Source organism: Rhyacophila brunnea, unplaced genomic scaffold (assembly GCF_057557595.1).
Source record: "Rhyacophila brunnea isolate RB1 unplaced genomic scaffold, BYU_Rbru_1.0 scaffold_22, whole genome shotgun sequence".
Lineage (NCBI taxonomy): Eukaryota > Metazoa > Arthropoda > Insecta > Trichoptera > Rhyacophilidae > Rhyacophila > Rhyacophila brunnea.
Window position 1 is genome coordinate 15231020 of NW_028232882.1, and position 25715 is coordinate 15256734.

At 34.2% G+C, this 25715-nt stretch overlaps 1 protein-coding gene across 1 annotated transcript; it reads right to left on the bottom strand.

Moving 5' to 3' along the window:
- Window positions 1-1175: 1175 nt before the first annotated feature.
- LOC147070091 (pH-sensitive chloride channel 2-like) lies at window positions 1176-21840 on the bottom strand. The gene is made up of 8 exons (XM_085949800.1): window positions 21683-21840; window positions 7666-7852; window positions 6756-7068; window positions 6425-6583; window positions 5540-5695; window positions 5149-5314; window positions 3261-3444; window positions 1176-1715 (listed from the first exon to the last, which is right to left on the bottom strand). Exons 1-8 carry the CDS (start codon window positions 21760-21762, stop codon window positions 1461-1463), a joined length of 1500 nt encoding a protein of 499 aa, XP_085805926.1. The 5' UTR covers window positions 21763-21840; the 3' UTR covers window positions 1176-1460.
- Between the last annotated feature and the right edge of the window lie 3875 nt (window positions 21841-25715).

The following is a 25715-nucleotide window of genomic DNA, read 5'->3' on the forward strand; positions in this document are numbered from 1 at the left end:
CCCTAGTGGTTAAGCTACAACATACGGCCGTAGCCATAAATTGACAAACTCTAATTAAAGTAGGGAGTAAAATGATATTAACGCGCGTGTTTGAACATGTACCGTTTAAAAAAAAATAAAAAAAAATTCGGTTAGGTACATGTTCAAACACGCGCGTTAACATAATTTTACTTCCTACTTTAATTATAGTTTGTCATTTTATGGCTACGGCCGTATGTTGTAGCTTAACCACTAGGGAATGACAAAAGAAATGGCGTATTTCAAAAAAACACCACCTTCTTCTTAGGTCAATAATTATTTTAAAGCAATCATTATTCATAAGATTTTTATCACACTTAAATGGTCAAGGACATAGCTTATAATAAATATCTTTAGAATCATCTTCAAATGTGTTAATCTTGCCGATTTTTTGAATAATAAAATGCCTAATTCTTGTCAAATTTGGGATCACAGAGATTATCAATATAATTTTTTATCGTGAATATTTTACAAAAATTATCTCGTAATAAATTATACTAATGATTTTATAATTGCGTTTAAAAATTAATAAATGTAAAAAATCTTAACACCGCTGCACAGTTCTGTACCAAAATATGACTATATTCTAAAACATTAGAGCGAGAGGTTTAAAAGAATACTATTTTATGTAACAAAAATACTTCATGCAGTCATCAAATGTTTAAAATAACTATAAAGAATAATAAGGCTTCAAAATTATATAAATAGATTATCTACAACGTTTAAGGAGTGTCCAGGATCATGGTTTGAAAATACAATAAAAACTCAATTTTGACCTTCGACGAGCATGTCCCCCCTTAAAGCACCATACATTACAGTATTCAGGCATTATGAAAACGTTTCCAATAGTATGTATTATTGCGAATAGCTAATATTAAAACTTCAAAAATTATCTAATAACAATGTTTTATATCAGCTTCTGCCATCTAATAAGAACACGATGTTAGCAAACAAACCATCACAATATGGCAAAACCGTATATATCAAGATATGTTTTATCATATTTTACATTTTACCCAACGTTAATCTAAAGATGGCACAATAAGGTATTCCACTTATCAATTTTTTTCAAAAATCAACATTTTGGAGATGTTATAATAAAATACCAACGTTCGTAACTCCACTACTAACAGGTCGTATAATATATAGGTTTATGCCAGAGTTAAAAAAATATTTACATACTATATAATAATTGAACAATTAATACATACTTAGTGTTATTACATAGTTCTTTATCAATTATTTCTGGTGATGCTTCGTATCTACTGAATTTATGTACCTCACGCCACTGGTGGGCATAAAGCTGTTTGATGAAATATTTCTATAATAGATCAACAATGTTGTATTTACACAACCATTACGTAAAAAGCTCAGTCGATACCTTTAACGCCAGTGTTACGTTATGTCTTCTTTTAGAGTCTGTTCACATCGTTATTGGTTGTTTATAGACAAAATACCGTTGTGAAATAGACAACGTTGAAGACGAGGAATGCCAAAGGGAAGATAAATCTTGAGCGAGTATCGATCCACATTGAGATTTGTTGAGGAGTCATTGTGGTCCATGTCACAGGGTTTGGCTCTGGCGGTCCGTCCACTTGGATGGTGACGGTGCTTTCGTTTGACCCGTGGTTTGGCGATGAGAGATCGTCGCAACTCTGCATCGTGATTATTGGAAGGTTAATGTGCGAAGAAAGGCTCTGTAAAATTTAATAAAAATTAATAATGCATTGAAGAAGAGTTTTCTTGCAAATAGGGGAGGCGATAAACGGTCAAATTGTTTCAGTTATCGAGATATTCCACTTACGTGACGATGAATTTAGTTTAGACGGACGTTATTTTATAAAGTTGAACTAACTCGGTAGATTCCTTATTGATTTTTTTGCAATTTATCCTTCATAATTGGTTAATCGGTTATAAATTGTTTTAAAAAAAATATTTAAATTAATTTTATAAACGAATTAAACACATAACTAAATATTTTAATGTCCACAATAAGTTAAAATAAATAAATTGGATATTTGAACAAGTATTTCACATTGTAATTTCAGTTGTATTTGTAATGAAGTTCATTCTTATGTTTCAAGACTTATAAGCTAGACCGCACCGAAATAAAAACGTTTGTATCATTATTTAGTTGAACAATCACAGAATGGTGAAAAATCGAATAGGTGCTTTAGGTCATGTAACTATAGTGACCATTTTTGCTCAAATACCATACGAACCATAAGAATTACTCTTGGATATTCAGTTCCCACATAACCGATTAATAAATATAATTCCGATAGGCTATATCCCAATACAGAACATTTTGACGCAGGGTTTTGAATGTGTGGCTGTCCTACGAAAATAAACCACACACTATAGACGTGCAATAGTGCGTGTTGCAACCTTCATATACACCAATATTGAATGCGCGTCAGCAATTGTCAGAAGAAAATACAAAGGTATTCTTAACACATGTTTAAGTTTATCTCGTATTCTCTACATTCGAAATCGGTTTCCTGTTTCTCCACGCCCGTTAGGTATTTCAGTTCCCTGTCAGTCCCCCACGACTGTTTAAATATTGAAATTTCCATTAAAATGAAAATGATCTTCGTCACGCTTGACACTTTTTTCTCGTTGCGTTAACAGATTTATTTTATTGAAAATTGTGACAATATCAGCGGGTTTTTTGGTGTGTGCGTGTCCATGATTAATTTCATACTACTCTGTAACATAACACTGTAAAATTATGGTGATGGCATAATATGAGAGGTGTATTTTCAAAGTGAACTTATTCCACTACTTGACAAAAATGAGTTATGAATGCCAGAAGGATAAAATTTTGATTTACTGTATAGAAGAACTTAAAAGCATTCAATCCAATAGAAAATCAACTTCAAAATCTGTGTTAGTTACAAAAGTAACTTATTCCAATACAAAAAAACATAATATGTAACGTCAACACCGTAAACAGTGTTTTGGCTTTTACCAAAAATTTGTTGAAGTGGAATAAGTTCACTTTGAAAATACACGCCTCATATGCGCCACCATATATCATTATGATAAACTAGCAATAGTTAGTCACGTGATTGATGAATCATCGCGACTGGTTCAGTTTACATCCACTATTCTTGTTCCTAGCGATTAAGATGCAGATAGCCATAGTTCAAACTGCTGTAGAAGATTGAGCCCAGTGAAATTTAACTAGACTGTCTAACTAGGTATTATGACTATTTATTTACATGGTGCAAGAAACTTACGTGGACAGTCAAGTTATTATTGTAAGTTGGTTTCGGTGGGTCGGATGCGCCGTCGAGACTTGAACATGAGTGAGATTTGGTAAGGCCTCCTTTACTGAGGTTTAGTTCTTTTCGTGCTAGCCGTGGTGTCAGCGTGTTCTTCAGGATGTATTTACTGTTCACCTTTTTCAGTTCCACGTCTTTCCTGAAAATATGTAAGTAATGTGATTATTTGAAAACTAGTATTCTTACTGAAAGAGTGTGTTCGGTGGAGATGTAGGTAATACAGGAAGACGCGGGGAAAGTAAGGAATTACAGGGATTATTGAAGGCACATGTTGCACAACGATATGCTTTATTTACGGATGATAAATGGACAAAGAAAAACATTGTTTCTAACTTCCTAATATGGCAGACTATATTCAGTCCGAGGCGCGAAGTTGCAAATTTCAGTTTTAGTATTATTTGTTGCTCATTCTTCTAATGCAGTATGGTAAATTGTTGTAAAATACTAAAATATAAATAAAATTTTAACAAAATATTCAATCGAATATCTTCATTCACTACAAAGAGGTTACCGCACTGTATTTGAAGATAATCAATAACAAGGACTACCATCGTAACTCGCTATTCTGCGTCCCGGCCTGACTATAGACGAATTCTTTGAGAAAATTAGAAAATGCTCAAAAAAATAGTCTTATCTTTTTTCACAGCTATCCATAATAATTACAACATATTATGAGAAAGTTAAAATATGTTATCTCACGCATTAAAAATGTTTACATTTTTTTCTTAGAGTGATAAAAATATGTAGGTATGCTACTTATAAAAGTACTTCATTGAATTTAAAGAATATGTTGGCAAAATATGCATTATTTTAGATAACCGCGATATGCGTGTAATCAGAATCTGTAATTATACCTCTAACTTTACTGTAATCACAGTTCAAACATTCTAACGAGGAATTTACCTCGTGATATCATGGAAACTTCGGAATGCAAAACCAGGTTATTGTATACAGGTAATTAATTACCCACTCCCGTGGTTGACTTTTCCTATATTAAATAATTACAAGATAAAAATAACTTTTTATATACAACGTTTTTAAATTCTGTTGAACCATATAAACTTGACTTGACTAGCTTGAACGATCAAAAAAATTTGTACTTGACGTCATGTCATATTGATTTCCATAGTAACGCACGTATATATTAATAATTTAGTTGCTAGGACTCCAGACCCCTAGCAACCAATAACGGTGTCGAAATAACTTTTCATACAAAACAGAATTAACTGAAAATGAATTCAATTCTACTTAAAGATGGCTAAAAGAATGCATTGGCATCGTGTTCTGATATATTCTAAACGTTTCAAATGTCTAGTTAGTCGGAAGTTAGTTAAAAATCGATTGCAAGATTTGTACCGGACAAAGAACCACCGGACAAATAAAAATACGAGCTAAGAAAAACGTTGTAAAATCTGGACCACTCTATTTTTAGTGTGATTGAAATGTATTTAGCTGGTCTTATTCAATCCTTTTGTCAAAATCATATCGTACAAAAACCAGCAGTCTGTCACCACCATCACTTTACGAATCCCATTTTTAACGTCCTGATGTAATGTACTATCTTAAAGTATCTTCTCTCCATGGCCATGAAACCCAATTGCATCAATGTAACACATCACAGAAATACTCAGAATTGAAGAAGTAGTCAGTACTTTGCGTATTGGACTACGGGGCAGCCAAATCATAATAGTTTTATTTGTCATATTAACTAGATAAAGATTTAATATTAGATAAATTATTTAATTGGCGAGCGACTGGGGCTTATGGAGGCGTCGACTGTGGTATGGGCACATGTTGGATATGGATATAGAAGAAAAAGTAGAATTTATCAACCATCACTTACTTGCGGCGCCAAATTATGTTGACGAACGCAAACTCGACCAGGGAGCCAAATATAAATCCGGTACAGACCAAAAACCAGACTTCACTCGCTTTTATGTAAGACACTTTCGGCAATGTCTTTCCTTGCGATGAACCTAACGTTATAAACGACAACATGGTTGTACAGCCTGTAATCACAAAGAAAACAATCAGACAAATTACATATTATTACGCTAAATTTTTCTTCAGTTTGTTGTCCTAAATTTATAGGTCACGATTTATCCTATGATGCCAGAAATAAACACCATTAATATAATCATTTTTTCCTTTATATTTCTTTACATGTCTTTCGTAGATGTGTTAAATAGTTTATAATATATAATAAAATGTTTATAAAATTCTCTGATACCTACCTAACATAATCCTTGGAGCGGATTGATCAGCTTGTAGCCAAAACGATACCCAAGAAATAGCAACTATCATCATTGATGGGACGAAATAGTCAATCATGTAGTAACCCATTTCTCTTGCCAACTTGAAGGTGAAAGTAAGTGAACTATAGTTTCCAACTGAAATTAAAATATGGCATATTATAGATTGAATTACCGTTGAATCTCAATTCGAGAGTGGTATACGTTGTTTTATTTTATATTTATGTCAAATATATATTTATTACCTTCACGGCAGCACAAAGTACCCATCAACAATTCAATGAGTGCTCTACCGGCAGTCTGCGCGAGATTTTAAATACAACTCATTTAGTGCTAACACCGCGACTGGCGCGTTTGGACTACTAGGCCATTAGATATAATTAACGTGTTATTTAAATGTGGTAATTAAAAGGTTAGCAGTGATTGTAAGAGTAATAAAAATAAATAAATGAGATGACGTGTAGCAATCGTATATACATCTGCGCATCTATTCTATACACAAGACTGCTTTCCGCCGCTATCTAGGGTAGGAAAGTATCCAAGTTTTAGCAATTATTGTAACAATTACAATAAGTTAGTTGTGATTGTTACAATAAGTAGTATGTTTTAACAGCACCTTTCTTGGCTGTGATAAATTTTAGAGTGAGATATACAGTTTTGACAGTTCAGACGGCTAAATATTACGGCATAAAAATGTTACCATAAGTGTTATTATTTCGATACTTTCCTACCCTAGTTAGCTGCCGTAAAGGCCGAAAGCAGTATTGTGTATAGAATAGATGCGCTGATCCCAAAGCTTCTACGTACATATATCATCGGATCATACACACAGAATATACAATAAACTAATTACAAAAAAAATCTTACTAAATCCTCCGTGTCTTGGATTGGACCAGTCAGCAATTACCGACGAATCATTGTACCAATTCGCAAGAATTGTGAACTCGGAGAGGTGTAGCTCTGGGGCAAGAGTGACAGGTGTCTGGTCTTCCCAGTGGAGTCGCACTTCAGTCTCATTGTACATCCCTATAAGAAAAATCTGCTTCAATGCTACCTGTTAGACTAGTGATAAACTAGTAATTGTATTAAAAAAAATAAACAACCCACTCAGTACAAAAATGAATTCTAAGATCGTTTATTTGAATCGTAACTGAATAATATATTCAATTTTGTATGAAACAAATGCTTCAATACTCACAGCTCTCAAACTGTAAGGAGCAGATCTGGTCATCAAACGGGAACTTCTGAAGGTTCATCCAGCAGTAGACAACCGCCTCTATCCTTCTACTAAAGAGAGCAACTCCTTCAGGGGATATGGAGACTAGCACATCCTTAGAGTCGGTTCCCATGATTGAAGACGTCTGCTCATTGGCCAGGAAGACGTGAGGCGTCCATATAGCACTCCTCAACTGGTCTTCGCCGACGATTACTCTTCTGTTCGGAGAGTATTTCTTGTAGGCTAGTCGAGGATCAAAGTAACGTAACTGAAGGAGGAAGTGGAGCTTGAAATGCTGTAAGAAGATTTAATTTGATGTATTTAAAGGAATTTATATTAGTTTGAAAATGTGGTTATATGGTATTAGTAATTATGTGAAAAGAGAACACGAAAAGAAGCTAGACACTATCTCACATTATGTGTCTATACTAGTGTTTCCTAATATTGTTTACGTTACTACTTTTCAAATTATAAAATTTTCTCGGAACACTGAAGAAAATTATAGTGACAGTTTGACAGTAAAATGATGTTTCTTCAGTTGCCCGTGATTTGTCAAGTTGACTGTGATACTTTTAGCACGGATACATGCTTTTGTCTTGACCTCCCGGGTAAAAATCGCACAAGCGTAACAAAAAATCAAGTCACAAAAGTAGCGCGGCCACGAACGGCGCTTTGGGAATGACGTGTAGACCCGCGCCCCGCAATTTCTTTTCGAATTTGGTCAACCAGCATTCAGAGAATCAGTAGGCAAAGCATGTCCCATGTTTAATAATTTTAGCCATCAGGGTTTAAGTATTTTTGTCAAAATTGACCCTCCCAAATAAAAAATTTTCTGTGCTTCATCCACAAATGTTTGTGCCTGAAATAGATTTCTATACATCAATCGATTTACCATGTCGTGGGCGTCAGTGGTTTGCATGAAGTAAACGAAGACCCTGGCCAACACAGAAACAGGTCCATCAGTCTGAGGCCTGAGGAGTTTGTCATACCGGCAGCTGTGCACCAGCCGAGCCATGAACTCCGACTGAGTCTGCCTGTCTCCATTTTCTATAGAGCCACATTCTTTATCCCCCATTGCCCTGCAACAAAGAGACGAATGAAATTAATTCAATTCTTATTAAAAACTCAAATTATCTTTGCCGATAAACCTATCTCAAACCATTTAATCTTCAATTTTCCGATAATTATTAAAATGTTTTTTTAATTGGCATAAAATGGTAAATGTATAAAATTACCCAAATAAATTACCAATAAAAATAAATTAATAGTTAATAATATTATAAACGTTCAACAATTTAATGGATACTTTTCACAGTGTGTTAATTGTTAATAGTATGAAGAGATAGATACATCGTATATAGATTTTTATTCAATAACATTGACGAGAAATTCGTATATCATTTCAAGATGGCATATGTTTTCAATAGGTAATGGCAACGATGTTTCATCCCCGACTATGTGCAATCTTAATACGATCATATGGGTCTCCACCACAGAACAGATAATAAATAGAATACCAATAGGCTATATTCAATACGCCGCATGGTGAAGTAGGCTTTTGAATTTGTGAGTGTCCTACGAAAATGAAGCACGCATTATGCACGTGCAATAGTGTGTGTAATACACCAACATTAAAGAAGCGTAAATGCATAAACCGATAGCAGTTTTCAGTATTCGACGTTAAACGTATTCTAGACACGTGTGTAAGTTTAACATGGATTCATCCTTACTCGAGTCGGTTACCTGCTATCGCCTTACCCGTTGTGTATTTCAGTTCCCATTATTTCTGAGTTCCCTGGTCTCCACGGAGTGGAGGTTTGTATTAACAGATTTTTGTTCTTACGAGAAATGAATGTCAGCCACTTGCTCAACTTGTTACCATACTTTGACTCATATACAAATTTAAAAACAATATATCGTGTACTTGCCAGACCCAGGATTCAAACCTGTGACACACGACGCTATAGGCATACGCTTAAGCCGCGTGGCCATCGTAGGTGGCCAACGATGTATAATAATATAATAATAAACACAGCTAGTCTTGTATTTGGGCATATGATCGGTACTGAAAATAATTTTCCTTTGCTGACATTCTATTGCTATTTATTTTATTTATGGTTACAAAAAAGACAGATGTCATAGGTTATTTCTGGGGCATGTACGTCACTAGTCTCAATGGTATTTCATGCGCAGGTTATTATACACATATTTATGATAAACCTTAAACAGCAGAAAAAACGGTAAAATAGCGTATAGCTATATGTCCAGAACGTATGATAAAACTTTAACACACATGCATTTCATACTTTGCAAACTGTTCATAAATATTTTATGGAACAGCAATAATCTAATATAGGTACTGTGACACCCCCGTTTGGTCCCCATTTGGGGATGTCTTTGTGTATCTGGAGACGTCCGAATCGGTATCAAAGCCAACAAATAATAAAGCGCTGATTACGAAAATAAATAATAATAAAAGAGCCCAGCCGGCAATGCCGTAAATTTTGTTAACCGTTGGAGATTTGCAACGTCGCTTTCTTTTCGACGACGGCTTCGTTGGAAAAAATCACAAGATGGCGCGCAGATCGCGACAAGCAGCAAAATCGCGAACGCGTACATTTCGCCCTCCGTAGAATTAAATTATTAAAAAAATGTAACCATATAGTATAATAAACGTAAATAAACTCACCGCTTCCATCACAATTCCGGTGCCTTAATTATCCACCTTCATCCTAAATACAGACGATAAAAAAGAAAACAAAACACAAAGTGACAGTTGAGAAATTCTCTTACCAAAATGGAGGGGAGTGATAGTACCTATAATTTAATTAGAACATATTATTTATCAGTTCATATTCCAAATGAATAGTATTTTGTTTCATTCATCTGTCAACGAGCTTTATTTCAAATTTAAAATTGGAACTGCGCCGAAAATTCATGCTCAACAATTTTAATAATATAAGAAAAGTGAAGCTATCGTTGAACCCCATTGGATCCTTTTACTGGATCAAACAAACATTTAAAATCCGATATTTAATTTTTTCATTTGAAACATATTTTATTTTTTTACACATTCAAGGACCATATTAATGCGATGAATATGCTCATGTAAATAGTCATAGCGTGTTCATCTCAAAACACATACAATTACATTTATTAGTGGAATACAACATAATATTAAATACGATGGTTGCTCATTTAAATACACGCAAATGTCTAATCTCAAAATGACACATACTGGCGACACAACATATCGTTGCGTTCTTTGCTCGTTTATTATACGAATTTGGGTAGGTACTTCGCGATTATATTTTTACGCAAGAATCAATTAAATACAATAAAAAAACTAAAAGGTAACCCTGATAATATTATAAGTAGTAAATTTTATTTTCATATTAAGAAAAAAAACATGTATTCACGAAATCATGAAAATATATTTTCAAGATCGCATACTAGATAAGAAAATAAACATTGTCTCTTCAAACAAGACGAAAAGGTGATCAAACAATTCTGTAGGAACTTACTATAAGTCTAGGAAATTTATGATCATGTAACTTTTCATTGTTAAGTAGGTATTCTTTGATAAAAAAAAATCGTAACAAAAATATCTACGTAGTTAATTTAGATAAGAGGATGAGGCTGAAATCGACAAAAAGATTCACGTAAATGAAGAATTATATTTGCCAATGGATTGTGTTTATCAGAAAAGCTTTAAATAAATAAAACATTTCATTAAAATTGGCGAATAACGAGAGAAAAGGGAACAATCAAAGAACAATGTTACGAATTAAATAGTGATCTACTTACAGAGACGGAACTATATTATCTAGTTTCCCCCCCCCCTAAATCAGTTATGTCCAATTTCAAGATGGCTGTGATCAACTATCTATACTATCAACACAGGCAGTGATCTATCATACCTACTCTACCATTTCCATTCTTAAATTTGAACTCGACATCATATTTTGCTGAGTATACTGAGGCGTTACAAATTAAACAAGAGCAACTGTCTTTCACCGAAATACCTAATTATCCACATACCTCTGTATCCTCATACTGTGTTAAAGCTTTCTGAGCGACTATAATACGTGTAAAAGGAACTATGCGTCAGTTTAAATTGCCGAGATTCACAACGTCTCTTTTTCTCACTCACTCGGCTGGCCGTGAGTGATACGATACGAATCCATTAATGCGACGAGATCACGCGGGCTTTCTCATGGTTAATTTGATAACAACGTCCATGTAATTTGGGTGAGGAAAAAATCGTTATGCTTGCCATTAAAAATACTATATTTTAATACTAACAGAATGTTGGTATACGATTTTACATTTTCACGAGCCTATTCCTATGGACATACGCCGCGATTGACACGCATCCACCCCACGAACGATGCGTTAGACATGCCTGATCTAAATCAATCAAATCGAAATCAAATGCAGCCTGTTTAATGCTTGCATTCTAACGGTGCTACTAGGCATAAGGTAGCGAGTCATATTACTATGATTGTTATACTTATATTATACCCATACATATAGAAGTTCGAAGCTAATATAAGTACTATAAGCTAATATTATGGTAAAACAATATACTCGTAGTATATTATTTTACATATGTATGCATAATTTGCAAACATTTCAGAGAATATAATAAGAAAAAATCTCTTTGAAAAATGAACGACGCCCAGCGGGGTTCAAATCCGCGCCCATCTGCTCAATCAACTAAGCTACGTGCGTCCTGTCTAATTGCGACGAAATTAACTAGTAGTTTTTACATCATTGATGCGTTTTCTAAACTGTATTAATTTTTGACAGCCTCTTCTGTATTTTAAATCAAAGTATTAATTACCTATAGCGTCGTGGGTTCCAGATCCAAATCCTGGGTCTGGCAAGTACACATATTGTTTTTCAATTTGTGTATAATTCAGAGTATATAGACCTAATAGGTTGAGCACATGGCTGACATCCATTTCTCGTAAAAACAGAATCTGTTAATACAAACCTCCACTCTGTAGAGGCCCATTTGATCATATTAGGATCGGACATGGTCGAGATTAATTACCTATTACTAACTGGTGTCAAAATATCTCAAAATTTTTAGTTATAACGTACTTTCGCTTACTAATAATTTAATAAACTATTTTTTATTCAATTAACAATTAATTTGTAAATTGAGTAACCTAAAATGTGGTACGGGTTCATTAATGTTCTTTATGGAAAGTTGCTATACTGCATGTCCTACGTCAGGTATAAAAAAACTAAGACCATAATATTTATGATAATGGGTGTAGGGATTGCAAAACCGAATGAAAATGACAATAGCGGTTTTTCGGTATTTATTGTTGAATACCGGTATTCTTAAACATTAAAATAAACAGAAGTAGGTGCTTATCACTAAATATAGCTATTAAAATCATTTTAAAATATTATTTTATAGCAACAACCTACATACCTACATTATTATTATGTTGACTACTAGTGATTAGTGAACCAGTGATTTCTCACAAATAATTTGAATATATTGATAATTTTAACTAAGCCCTCAAAAGTTCATCAAGTGCAAATAAGTCCGGCAGCAGGAAAAGCTCTTAAATTCAACGCTTGTACAGTCATCAATAATTATAGAATAATTGAACATTTTTGTCACGGATGTTTTCTATTTCGAAATAAAATTATTATGATGATTCATCGCGACAATTACTTATATAAATATATTTGATGAAATTTGTATTATTATTTCTTCACCTCCGTTGGATTCGCTCAGTATATTTGCATTTTAGCAGCACATAACTTATAATTCATTTTCATAAACGTAAACGAGTGTGCTTTCTTAATACCGAAAATTCCGGTATTTTGGATTTTTAAAACCGGTATTTCGGTATTGATAAATACTGGAATACATACCCTAAATGGGTGGCGTAGCAAGGGATTTTAAAATTTATCAAAAGTATTGAAGTAACACAGTTTATATTAAAGTATACGGTACAGGTGTGCTTTTTATCTCTATATCAGGTTGTTTTCTCTTGAACTGAAGTCTAAACCATCATGAAAAAATAATGACTGCTTACAGACAAAAGAGAGTTCATCACCCCGTGAAAATTTTGTTGATAAAATAAACGAGTGTACAAAATTCTTTGCATTTTTTTGTCTGTGCCTTGCATGGAAGTGTATAAATTAATATTCAGTTGTAAACACCAGCGATGTATTTGCTTCAAATCTATAAATGTACCTACTATTAATAATGTCTGTCGGTTTGTTCGGTTATATGTAACTAAAAAGACTGTAAAAGACCAATATTGATAAAAATAGTACCGGTCCTCGCAAATAGTTTCTCGTGAAAACAACGTTTCTAGCAAAAAAAAAAACTGCACTTTTTGAGGAGCACACAGTTTGGTAAACTATACATCATGGCCAAATGAAATTCATCCCTCCAACAAAATGGTGACCAAGTTTCCTAAATTACCCCATTAAAATTCAAATTATTTTACTATTTACAAGTTTTTGGGGATGCTGAAATAAAAAAAAAATGTTAGAAGTCCATACGACGAGATATCCAAAATGGCAACTAAAATATTGGCCGTGTCAAAATAAGGCTAAATTTCGCAAGAAAACAACTAATAATGAACAGAATTAATGAATTTAGTAAATTGTTCACAGGTTGTATAAATTTTCCGTAAAACACCGTAACTATTTGTTGTTATAATATGATTAATACAAAAAGCTTCTTCTTGCCATCTTTAATCATTAACGACCATTAATTTTGAATTGCACAATATGAACTTCCACTAAACTTGACTATTGTACTGATACCTCCACGTTTCTATGTGTATGGAGGACCCCTTTAGGGTAAAGTACGAGCGAAGATAAGGATGCCACATTCATGTTTCTTATAGTCCGCCAAGCGAAATGTCGCTCGATCAAGTAGAATGCTCTGTACTTTTATTTATTAACTGAAAAAAATGTACAAATTGCTAGATAGGGAGATAAAAGTTGGTCATGCGAGATTGGTATGATCGAGACTCGAAGGAAATAATTTTAGTTTTTAAATCGTATTTGTATTAAGATACCTAATGTTGTTTCTTTTGGGCTCAACTCCCCCGAAATCGCTGTAACTCTTGACTACCTAGCTAAAAGGTGATCTGGACGACCCTTATGGTAAAACCCAGGTAAAGGCCAAGCATTCTGCCGCAGGCGAGAACGACAGAGAAGGAAGAGCGTTCAGGGGTAGATCGAGAGGGACAGCGATAAAGCCAAAAAAGGGGGACATAACCAATCTGGCAGGCAGTAAGTGAAGCCTTTCGATCCGTGATAGACACGGTGTCCCCGCGCACCACTCCTAGTGTTATAATTTTCGCTGAATTGTAAAATAATTTCAGAGTTCGTGTGCTACGTACGTTGTAGGTAGAATTCGCTAGTGTTACAAACCAAGTGATTCATAGATCCTTAAATTTTAATTGCCACAGCCCACGGCGCCCATCATTAACAAATTTAGGGCTGTTGCAAAATTATTCATGTGTATTGACATTGTGTATCTGTGTGTAATAGTGAGTAACCCTTTCTGTGAACCTTAATTGTAAAAATAAAACTTTCTGCTAAGATTTGTGATACGAACAACGTGTTTTTCATTTTGAATATCCACCATCGTCAATCCTACATCTTAACCCAACTGTCAAGACCTAACCTTACACTAAACGTGCTCTACCAACCCAAAACCCAGCTTCGATTGACCGCCCTGAACAATTAACATCACTGAGCTAGTCGAAGAGTGGAAGCTGGTCGTGTGACTCACACGTATCGACCGACGGCACGCTACCAGGGCGTCATTAACGTCAGGTCGACCGGAGAGTTGAGCTCGGAGGTCGGATCGGGCTGTGCGGCCCCGACTCCTCTCCCTACCCGGACTTTCAGGGTGTCAGTACTATTAGTAGGCTCTCGGCCCTCTTTTAATATCCTAGTACGATGGGCCTATCTCCACTTAGAGGTCCTGATACAATATGTTATTATATTCGCCATTCCTCAATGTATAGATATCTGTGTATTATGCCCAACAAACTACGTTGTGTTGGAACCGGTCCTGAACTTATTAAATTGTATGGCATGCCTACTTTATTTAATTGTGGTTTATTTTAATTAATACAATACAACCAAACTGAGATGGAGTGCATTTAGGCGCCTGGATGAAATCTTTAAAAATGACCTTCTATTGTGTCTTAAGCATTTAATATTCAACTAACGTGTGCTACCAATGCTCACGTATGCTTGTGCAATATGGAATTTTAATTCACGAGAAATTAAAAAGTAATCAGTAGCATAACGTGGCATGGAAATGTGCATGTTGGACATAAAGCGGAAAGACTACACAATAAACTAATAGATAAGGAGGCAGACAAGAATACGCGATGTAAGAAGTGGCTAAGCAGATGGAAATGGCAATGGGCTCGGCTTATCGTTCAGCGAGTGAATAACCGCTGAAAAAAGGCCGTCATACAGTGGTACCCAATATACACTAAACGACTATAAGAATACCTACATTAAAACACACTGGATAGACGAACTCATAAAGTTCGGTGGCAGCGGAGAACTGTTAATTATTGTTAATAGATGTAATATGCATACACGTTCTTTACAACACTAATCTGGGCCATGAGATCCAATGAGAATAGCGTAGTGAAACAGTAGTGCAGTAGTAGAAGTGGCTTTAAGAAAACCACATAAATATATTGTAACCTCCTGGGGAAGTCCCCGGATGAGAGGCCAGTGTCTTATATACTGGACCACGAGGGACTGGGTCGAGTGGAAGGAGCTAGGGGAGATCGTTATCCAATAATGGATCGATACCGGGTGATGATGCGTAGGTACAACTAAAATATATTTACATCAAGAATTTACAGTTAACACCATAAGATGTGAATCGAGATGAAGCCTGAACGTATGAAGGTGATGGCTAAAAATTTATTACTACTAATGCAAATTCAGAAAATGGTACAGGGTTTACTCTGCATTTACGTCATACTGATATTGTTTTCAGAATGTTGTATAGGGAAATAATAGAAGGCTTCATCTGGAAGATTCAACATGTTTGGTTAAGTAAAGTTAAGAGTGATTGTCAAAATTACTTATCTTTTCACTGATTATGTGATGTACTATTATTAAAATCAGAGTACGTACGGGAAAAAATGATAATATGCAGTCGCGCAGCATGCTTCAAGGTGTTTTAAGAACAGTGTTTGTGCTTATTTTATATTGGGGGCGGCTCCGGGCTGCGTCTTGCTAAACCCAACTTATCAGAAATCAAGGCAGAGGACATTTTTGCACCTGCATCGATGTTGCTTTTGACGACCGCATTTCAACGTATTGTCCGGCAACTTCATCTTGGCTACGTGGCAAATCTGTGAACTACAATCCCATCCAGTACAGCTAATCGAACTTCCGGTTTCAAATTAGGAACGCCCCCAATTTATTCATTGCATTTTTGACACTTCGTATTGGACGCATCTATCAATTTACGTAATTTGAAGCTATTTATATTCAAAAGATGTCTAAAACAATACAAAATGATGTTCGAATTATTATCAGTAAACTTTTGATTTATTGCGAAGAAGAAAAAGAGTCGTATTTAAAAAGCGAGCCTATACAATACTTTCAACAAGCCCATTTTACGGGTTCCTGTCATGTCAGGTATGTCAAAATTCAGTGTTGTAATACTAGAAATATTTCCCCAAATACTGGAAATTATGTTTGTATATTATAAAGTTATGTGTATCGTAATCTATTTTATTAATATTTTTAGACGTATAATAATTAAGTATAAATGATCATTAGTTAGTTAATGAATTGTCCTTGTATTTTTAAACCGATAAGTAGGTAGGTACATATTGTTTTAAAATTTATGTAAGGTGGATATAATTTAATTTATAGAAAATTATTTTCACATTATGTGTTTTTACAACAATTTTACTAAAAATACGATATAAAGACATCATTTGTAAATTATAAAATATGTGATTGGGTCATCAATATAATATTGAATAATATGTTATATCTTTCACTTCTACTTTTTTAGTCATAATGTGTGTTCTAGTTATTTAATTAATAAATACCTGCAGCAATATTATCAGTTAATGTGGGTTCAATGATACATTTCCTTCCAAATTCAATAATTACGCTGTATTAATTAACCTAATATAGGTAATAGTAATAATTAGGAGGTAAAATTATTTGAAAAAAAAAATCTATTGATATTTATTGAACAATAATTAGACTTATAAATTAATGTACTTATAAACTTACTGAGAATAGAATTGATATAAACTTAAAACCTAATTTCGCGGGATATGTTTTCTCAAAAAATGACAACACTGTGAAATATTCTATTCGCGACAAGGGCGACTTCCTGTTGTCGCCTAAATAATGTTGTCGTACAGTAGACCACAGCTCGTAGCACAAGACGTTAAAATGCGGTTGCCTAAAAGCTACATCGACGTAGGCGCGAAAATTACATCTACATTGTCTGGTTTAATTAGACACTTCCGTGGTCGTACACCAACCCGTAGAATAACAACACGAAGACGAATAAAAGCAGCACACATTGTGCAAATGAGAATTCGACACATCCTTACTATCGATTATGTATCCCTGATAACTGTCTAATAACTCGCGAGCATTCACTGTTTATTCTCCCAAAGAGTAGTAACCTACAACTGGGATGGGGGAGGGGGATGTTATAGCTATATTTAACATTTTTTTCGATAATCTATATATATTTTAATTTATGTGATAGTGAATTCAGATTGAGATTGTTGTTATAATTAGGTACTTAAATTAAGGGTTATTTAACTAACTCGTTAGCACTAGCGGTAAAATGGGAATAATAAATTGCAATATGTAATACTTATATGTTTCATAATAAACGTAATATTGAATTACCGATCAGCTGTACGATATAAAGCAGTGGTCTTTAATCATTTTCAGCTTACCTTAACCCAATCTAACCTAACCTAACCAAAACTCAATGGTATTGGGCCGCAGGTGAAATTTTTGTTGTATGGCAAAAATGAACGACTATAGCATTAGGTACTATCTACTACAATACATATATATATATATATATGTACATAAATCTTAATTCTAATAATATGCACACACCTGGTTAAAATCAAAGTATGAAGTAATCAATTTTAGGGACGTATAGATTACCGCACCGGCTTATAATATCGAGGGTCCCGCGTTCAAATCCAGAGTCTGGAAAATTCATGTTATGTTATTTTTAATGTGTGTTTGGACCCAGAAAAAAATGAAAAGTCTGTTAATTCAACCTTTACTCCATGGGGGTTCACACGATATTTTTAGGATTTAAAATAGTATTAAAAATACTATACAAATTAAGCTTTTCTGCGATAACAGTGTGAATAGTCACTCTAATCATGCATGATACTCAGTTTTGGAAGTGATGGTCATTTCAATTGTATAAAATGACATAGAATGTAAAATAAATGTATACAAATAATAAATTCTTGTGGTCATGGCCCCCTGGCCACCCCCTTGGATTCACCTATACTCGGTTAACTTATTAATTACTATGTTTTTTTGAAATTTGTTCTATTTTGTATGTTTAAGAAGCATTTAAATATCATATTATTGTGAGTGTATTGAACTTATAATATCTGTGGTGTCAACAATGTGATAAAATAAATAAAATCAATTGAATTGAACTGAAAATAATTATTGAAGAAAAGATTACCAGAATGAAAAATAATAATAATATAAAGGATTGACTATTATAATTTTAATGTTAAGCATTGAATTGAGTAATTCAGTACCCTCATTGAAACCGCAAAATTCAAAGAAAATGATAACACCAAAAAATATACAGTCAGTCTCACCTTTCCTTATTTTAAGCTCAACTGAAAGTATTTTTAATAATTTACCGGGAATATAATTATAGTTATTTTGATTCATACTAATTTAGTATAATTCTTTTATTGATCATTCATGAGAATTTGTTTACAACAAAAGAAGCATTATATAATTTTAAATAACACTAAACAAATATTATGCATATATACGTATAAAACAGGTTAAATTAAAAAAAATCTACAATCGTAATAATAGTACGCCCAGTTATTTAAATAGATTCTTGATATAAGATAGTGAACACCTAAAGTAAACTCGTCTCACAAAAGTGGAGTATTTTAATCTGAAAATATTTTATTGAACTATTGCTCTACCTATACTACCTATACAAACACGATGGACAGTCGGCCTATAGCGTCGTGGGCCTAAGATTCTGCCAAGTAGACATATTGTTTTTCAATTTGCGTATGAGTCAGAGTATAGACCCAATAGGTTGAGCAAGTGGCTGACATCCATTTCTCGTAAAAATAAAATCTGTTAATACAAACCTCCACTATGTGGAGGCCCATATGATCGTATTAGGATTGGACATGGTTGGGGAAAAAAATGTGTTACCAATGGAAAATGAGTTCTGTACCTTGAGAGAACAACCAATGATGCTCCGGATTTGTTAGATAATTAATTATCAAGGACACACCGATTAATTTCCAATAAGAATAACGGAATTCACATTTACATCACATAAATGTATTTAAAAATTTATGAAATAGCGTGATTTTGTAACTTTTCTTACATATTATACATATATTATAATAAACTATTTTTATTATTCAACGAATAAAACACAAGATTTGAGAATATAACATTCTATATATTATATTGAATTATGCATAATTTGAAAACATCACATGCATATAATACACGGTAGAAAAAATCATTTTGTAGAAAAAATACGACACCCGACGGGACTTGAACCTGTATCTACTGGATTCGCACCAGTATGCTTTTACAATTAAGCATACTGGTAACAATCAAGCTATTTATCAAATTGCAACGATTTAAACTAGTAGTTGTTACATGAAATGCTTATAGAATTGCGTTATAATGTTGGCTATCGGTTTTAGTACATTAAATTAAGGTAGTTATCAATTAATTTCTTAATTACTAACCGACGTCGCGGATAACTCCATCATGCCCCCCACAAGGGGGGGGGGGGCTGACAGGGCTCTAGTCTGGGGGCCCGGGTTCAGGAGGGGCCCGGCGTGGCAAGTCGACCAGATAAATGAGATAAAAACACACCACAATTTCCCTCTAATAGTTATAAAAAGTCGCGGATGTATTAAAATAAACAAAAATACTAAATACCTATAGGTACACATTAATTTTACCGCGTACCTTCACCATTTTGAAAACGCTACTGTAGAGCGTCACACAGCCTTTATCCTTAGAGATAGGTAGGGGGGCCCGCTTCAGGATGTGGGGCTCGTGAACTCCATTATTTAGTTTCTATAACGTACTTAGACTTGCTAATAATTTAATAAACTATTTTTTTATTCAACGAATAAGACACAAGATTTGAGAATGTAAATTTATTATTGATTCGGGTGTAGTATTTCTTTTACAAAATGATTTTTTCTAGTGTGTATGTGCATGAGATATTTTCAAATTATGTATTTAATATATATTGTAACTAATATTAATAGTTTTATTTAACAAAAATTTAATGAAAATATTTTCACAAGGACGAGTATATCTAAAAATATCTTCTTTGGAGGTGAGTCTTCGGATGACACCCCAGTTAGAGGTGAATTTAATATTTAAGACGGTCAATAACACCAACATAATATTTGTTATCCGATAGAATTCTTTATATGGCTACCCATTGGCCGATATAAATAGTCAGTATTATCAGTTATTTTAAATCAATTTTATTGTATATACTCTTTTAGTTTAAACTATTATTAATTGTGAGCACAAAAAGCTACACAAAACCGTCTTATAAATTTGTACTGAGTTACGCCATTGCATCAGCATAATATTTACTCACTCTCTCCGTGAAATATATGAGTAATTAATTATATATTTAAAATATCGTTACAACATTAAACTTATATTTTAAGAAAATCTGCATGCATTGTCACAGTAATGGTTTATCTAAATCTATTTTATTAATAATAATATTAAGACCGTCGTAATGAACGTGGAACGCGGAACGGAATGAAAAATAATAATGATATAAAAATCATGCAAATAAATTAATAATAACTCGGTATTGAGAAATCTTTACGAATTAAACCTGCATAATATTATGTATAATTTGTAGGAAACGTGATTCCTTATCTATAAAATATACTATTACAATAAAAGAGGGTAAATGTGCCGCAGAAGTGGTCATGAGATTTTACAACTTTCTTTTTAGACCAAACTAAACCTAACCTAACCTAATCTAACCTACCCCAACCTAATATTACCTCACATAATCTTAGTTTGTGATAATGGTGTATCAAAAATGTAAGAATATTTCAAATTTTCAATTAACGAATATTTGATCGAAAATCCGATGCGTCGACAGAAAAAGGTATTTATTATAAATGTCTATTATGTCTACTAATATGTCTATCATGGAATAAACTGTTTTCGTAAAAAAAAATATAAATGCTCGTGTCCACCTCTGCGGCACAATTACCTAAAAGAGTGTTATTGTAAATGCAGTCGTATTAAAATTGATAATAAAACCATACCTGCATTATATCTTTAATCTAATGTTATACATTATAATAGTAAAATATATTTTTAAGCTTTTCATTTGAGTTTGTAATTGACTCGTAGTTTTGGAGAAATTGCAACATTTTGCGCTTTATTTTTGTCATTAGAAAACTAATTAGAAACGGGTGATAAAGTATTTGATATTAATTTTATATGGTGTATTACGTCATATTATATGTAGCTAATAAATACTAGATTATCTTTGGCTTCATTATTTTCGAAAGATGAATGACGATCAGAGCATTGTCAAAAATTGTACTGCGCAGATTATAAGCTGTGTGGTCACCACTTACTTGGTATTCCGGGGAGCAGCGCACAAGAAAATCGCCAGCAGGAGCAGAGCAGCCCACCAGGTCCTGAGGCTTTGCATCATGACACTGTTTCACACAACACTCCGCGATATAGTATCACTTATCACTACTCGGGTAAGCGTTATATAACATCCCCACTACCTCAGCATCTTCCCGTATCGGAAATTGTTTGCGTATTTACCTTATATACAGACTAGAGATGCTATTCTGCTACATTTCATCGCTATCACTCCAATTTGGCAGTTATGATTGTCACTTTATAGTTTTATCTATCACTGACATTTTATTGGAATATACAGTATTTAGTATTAATAATTATTATTATCGTTTGGTTTTTAATCATTATTTAACATTTTCATAGATCATTTACGACACATTATTTTTAGGGGAACAAAGAAGCTCATGAAAAATACTTTGTGCAAAAATAAAATGGAGATATGTGTAAAATTACTTCTTTTCACCAAAGCTAACACAATACTGAGTTATAGACAACTTTTTAAGACCTAGGTAAAGTAGAACCTCGATTATCTGAACAAAGGTGGAATTAAAATCAGTGGCGTAGCTATCTAATTCATCGCAAGGATATGTAAAGCATCAAGGCTCATCATAAATATATATATATTTTTAATATTATGCGGTTACAAAAATTATCGATTAAAATAAATCTCACGAGAAGTACGCCAAAATAATACTACATCTTATTTGTATAAATTATAGATTACGTAAAGATTGCGGCTGTGAAAGTTGAGTTAAGGGTAAATATGATTTTTGAAACAGCATAAATATATTAAAGCATTTCAACTATATTATAAAACATATCGTTTGAAATGAATATGAATAAGCTCCGCAGCCGCGCGGCTTAAGCGTCGGCCTATAGCGTCTTGGGTCCCAGGATCGAATCCTGGGTCTGGTACTTACACAAATTGTTTTTCAATTTGGCTATGAGTCTCAGAGTATGGACCTAATAGGTTGATTAATAATAAATCCACAACCTTCGATGTCTTCTCCAGCAGAGCCATGAGCTGAACAGTCCGATGGCTTGCTGCTTTGAAAGGGCTTTCGACAGTCCGCACCGCCCCTCCCTCTGGATGATACTGGGAGCATACGGGATCCCTCCCAAGATCATTGCCATAATCAAAAGCTTACACGAGAATAGCGAATGCTGTGTCAGAATTGGAGACACTGTCACGGAATGGTTCGGGGTCACGACCGGAGTCAGACAGGGTTGTGTCCTTTCACCGTTTCTCTACATAATTCTCTCTGACTTCATACTACGGAAGTCAATACCACCCGACCGAGGCATACCTGTTATCCCCACGGTGAAGCTATGCGACCTGGACTACGCCGATGACGCTGTCCTATTCGAAAACTCAATCGAGGGCATTCAAGAGACAAACAGGTTGTATAACAACTCCTCTCGCGTTGGTTTGAAAATCAACCCGAAGAAAACCAACGTCTTGTGTAATAGCACCTGTCCTGATCCAGATTTCCCTCTGATTAGCGACGGACAAAACATCGAGAGCGTCGACAGCTTCAAGTACCTGGGGGTACACATCACGGGAGATGGCATTTTGCAGAAAGAGTTCGCTATCCGAATGGGAATGGCTGGAGTAACATTCAACTCGATGCGGAATGTCTGGGACTCACGATTGTACTCGGTCAAAACCAAATGCCGCCTATTTGACGCTTGCATTCTGATGGTTCTTACGGTAGCGAATCATGCACCCTACGAAGGCTCAGAGCAACCGTATACTGAGCTTCGAAAACAGATGTTTGCGACGAATACTGGGTATGCGGTGGTATGACTTTAGGAGCAACGAGGAGATAAAAGAACGCACCAAGCAGCCTCTCATCACGCTGAAAGTGAAGAGGCGACGTTGGACCTGGCTCGGCCACGTGCTGCGGATGCTAGAAGAGAGCTTCAACCTGGCTTGCCTGTTTTTCAACCTCCCGGATTCCGGCGTCCTGGAAGGCCGCTAAATACAATCTACAAAGTGTATACGGCGGAGCTACGGGATGCTGGTTTGACCTGGAACGAAGCAAGAAGACTGGCGAGCGACAGGGATTCTTGAAGGCACTGTGTGGTGTCCATATGCTCCAGTTAAGGGGCGGATATGGCAAAAGAAGAAGAAAGAAGAAGAAGGTTGAGTAAGTGGCTGACATCCATTTCTCGTAAAAATAAAAATCTGTTAATACAGACCTCCACGCCATGGAGGCCCATATAGTCTTATTAGGATCGGACATGGTCGAGAGATATGAATAAACCACGCATGAAGACCTTAAATCAAGAACGGCTGATGCAGAAAGGCAGAATCAATACCTTTTTTGGATGAAAACTGTTTTCTCGTGTCAGGCTTATCAGACACCAATAACGAGGGCTGTGCAGCTGGCCAATGCACTCCCTAGAGATGTAGACATTTTTAGTGATTCTATTATTATTTAATTTGTATTTTTATTGAATCATTGTTTTATTTTTTTGCTGTAATATTATTTTTGGTTTGTTTTTTATCTACCAACTTGATTTATCTGTTCTTTTCAATGTCATGTCGTGAACGTCTTGAAATAATAATTTGGTATGAACTCTTTTTTTTCTTAAATAAATAAATTCAAGAGACAAGGGAACCAATCACAATATGATTATTTTCATTAGGTACCAATTTATTATTATGTTTAAACTCATAGGCTATAAATGGTTTAACATAAAAAATAAAGTCTGTTCGCTGAAGGCCGAAATTGACTACCTATATTAAAAATAACATAAAAGCATAATATTATTACTTGTAGAGATAGGAGTTTACGACATGTTGTTATTATTATTTTTATAAATGTCGTATTAAACTTTGATAAGTTTAAATATTTTCTTAAGAATATAAGAACCAGAATGCAATTTTTAACTTTAAGAAGAACCGATCGTAGTTTGAGGATATCACGAGATGGAGCTGCGTTCTGGTCCGCTTCTATTCATTGCGAGTCGCGGATCAACGGCATATCTACATGGAAGAGGAAGACACCACATGTTGCTATTTATGTAGAATATTGCGAATTTCTGTGATCAGGATAAGTGCAGTTTTGACGAATTGTTCCAGTTGTAGTGGTATCGCCCTTAATTAGTATTTTACCCATTAATTATCTTACATTAGAATGTCAGGTGTTTCATAGATATTTTAAATAATATATTAGGTATCTAATACAATTTTAATGTTGCTTTTAATATATTTATTAGGTACTTATTTGATTCATTATAAAAAATCGGTGCGTGTACTTATAAGTACATATTATGTGCGTTAGAAGTTATACTTCTTTGGCGTAACAAAACAAAAACAAAACAAATAAGTAGAAAATACGATAAAATATATACCGTAATGACCATTTCCGTGTCTCAGTCTTCATATCTGCATGAAAGGAATACGTGGTGATATAAGTCTTTCCGAAATTAAAACGCTGGTAGATCATGAGGTATTTCTCGAAATTTGAAACGATTGTATATTGATATTAATGATATATAATATTTTTTTAAAACCTTGAATGCATGTGGTGTATAGTTTAATATTTGCTTCAGATATATTAAGTAAGTATAATCTTGGTTAACATTTCTTCATGTCCAGAAGTTTTGGAGAGTTTTGGTCCATAGTAACTTGATGTATCCGTGACGTGTCAATTGGTTGCTGGTTTTTTTCTCTGAGCTCGAAACCGTTGATGATTGTCCGTTGATATTAGTAGAGCAGTTTGCAATGTTGTATGATAATTATCAAACGTGGAAGATCCGTGATTTTATGACTCATTTTCATTCAAAGCCATTTTAATGTTTTTCTTTCGATAGTGCCGACAATTTTCCGCGTTAGTCTTCGTCATCGAAAAAACTAGAATAAAGGAGGGCCGCTTATTGGAGTGGCGCTGGTTTATTTCTATACACTTTAATTTATATCACTAAATAAATTATATATTATGTAATTATTCCTCGTTGTTTTTATTTTATTTTGGCCAATAATAATATTACGTTTCAACAATTATACGA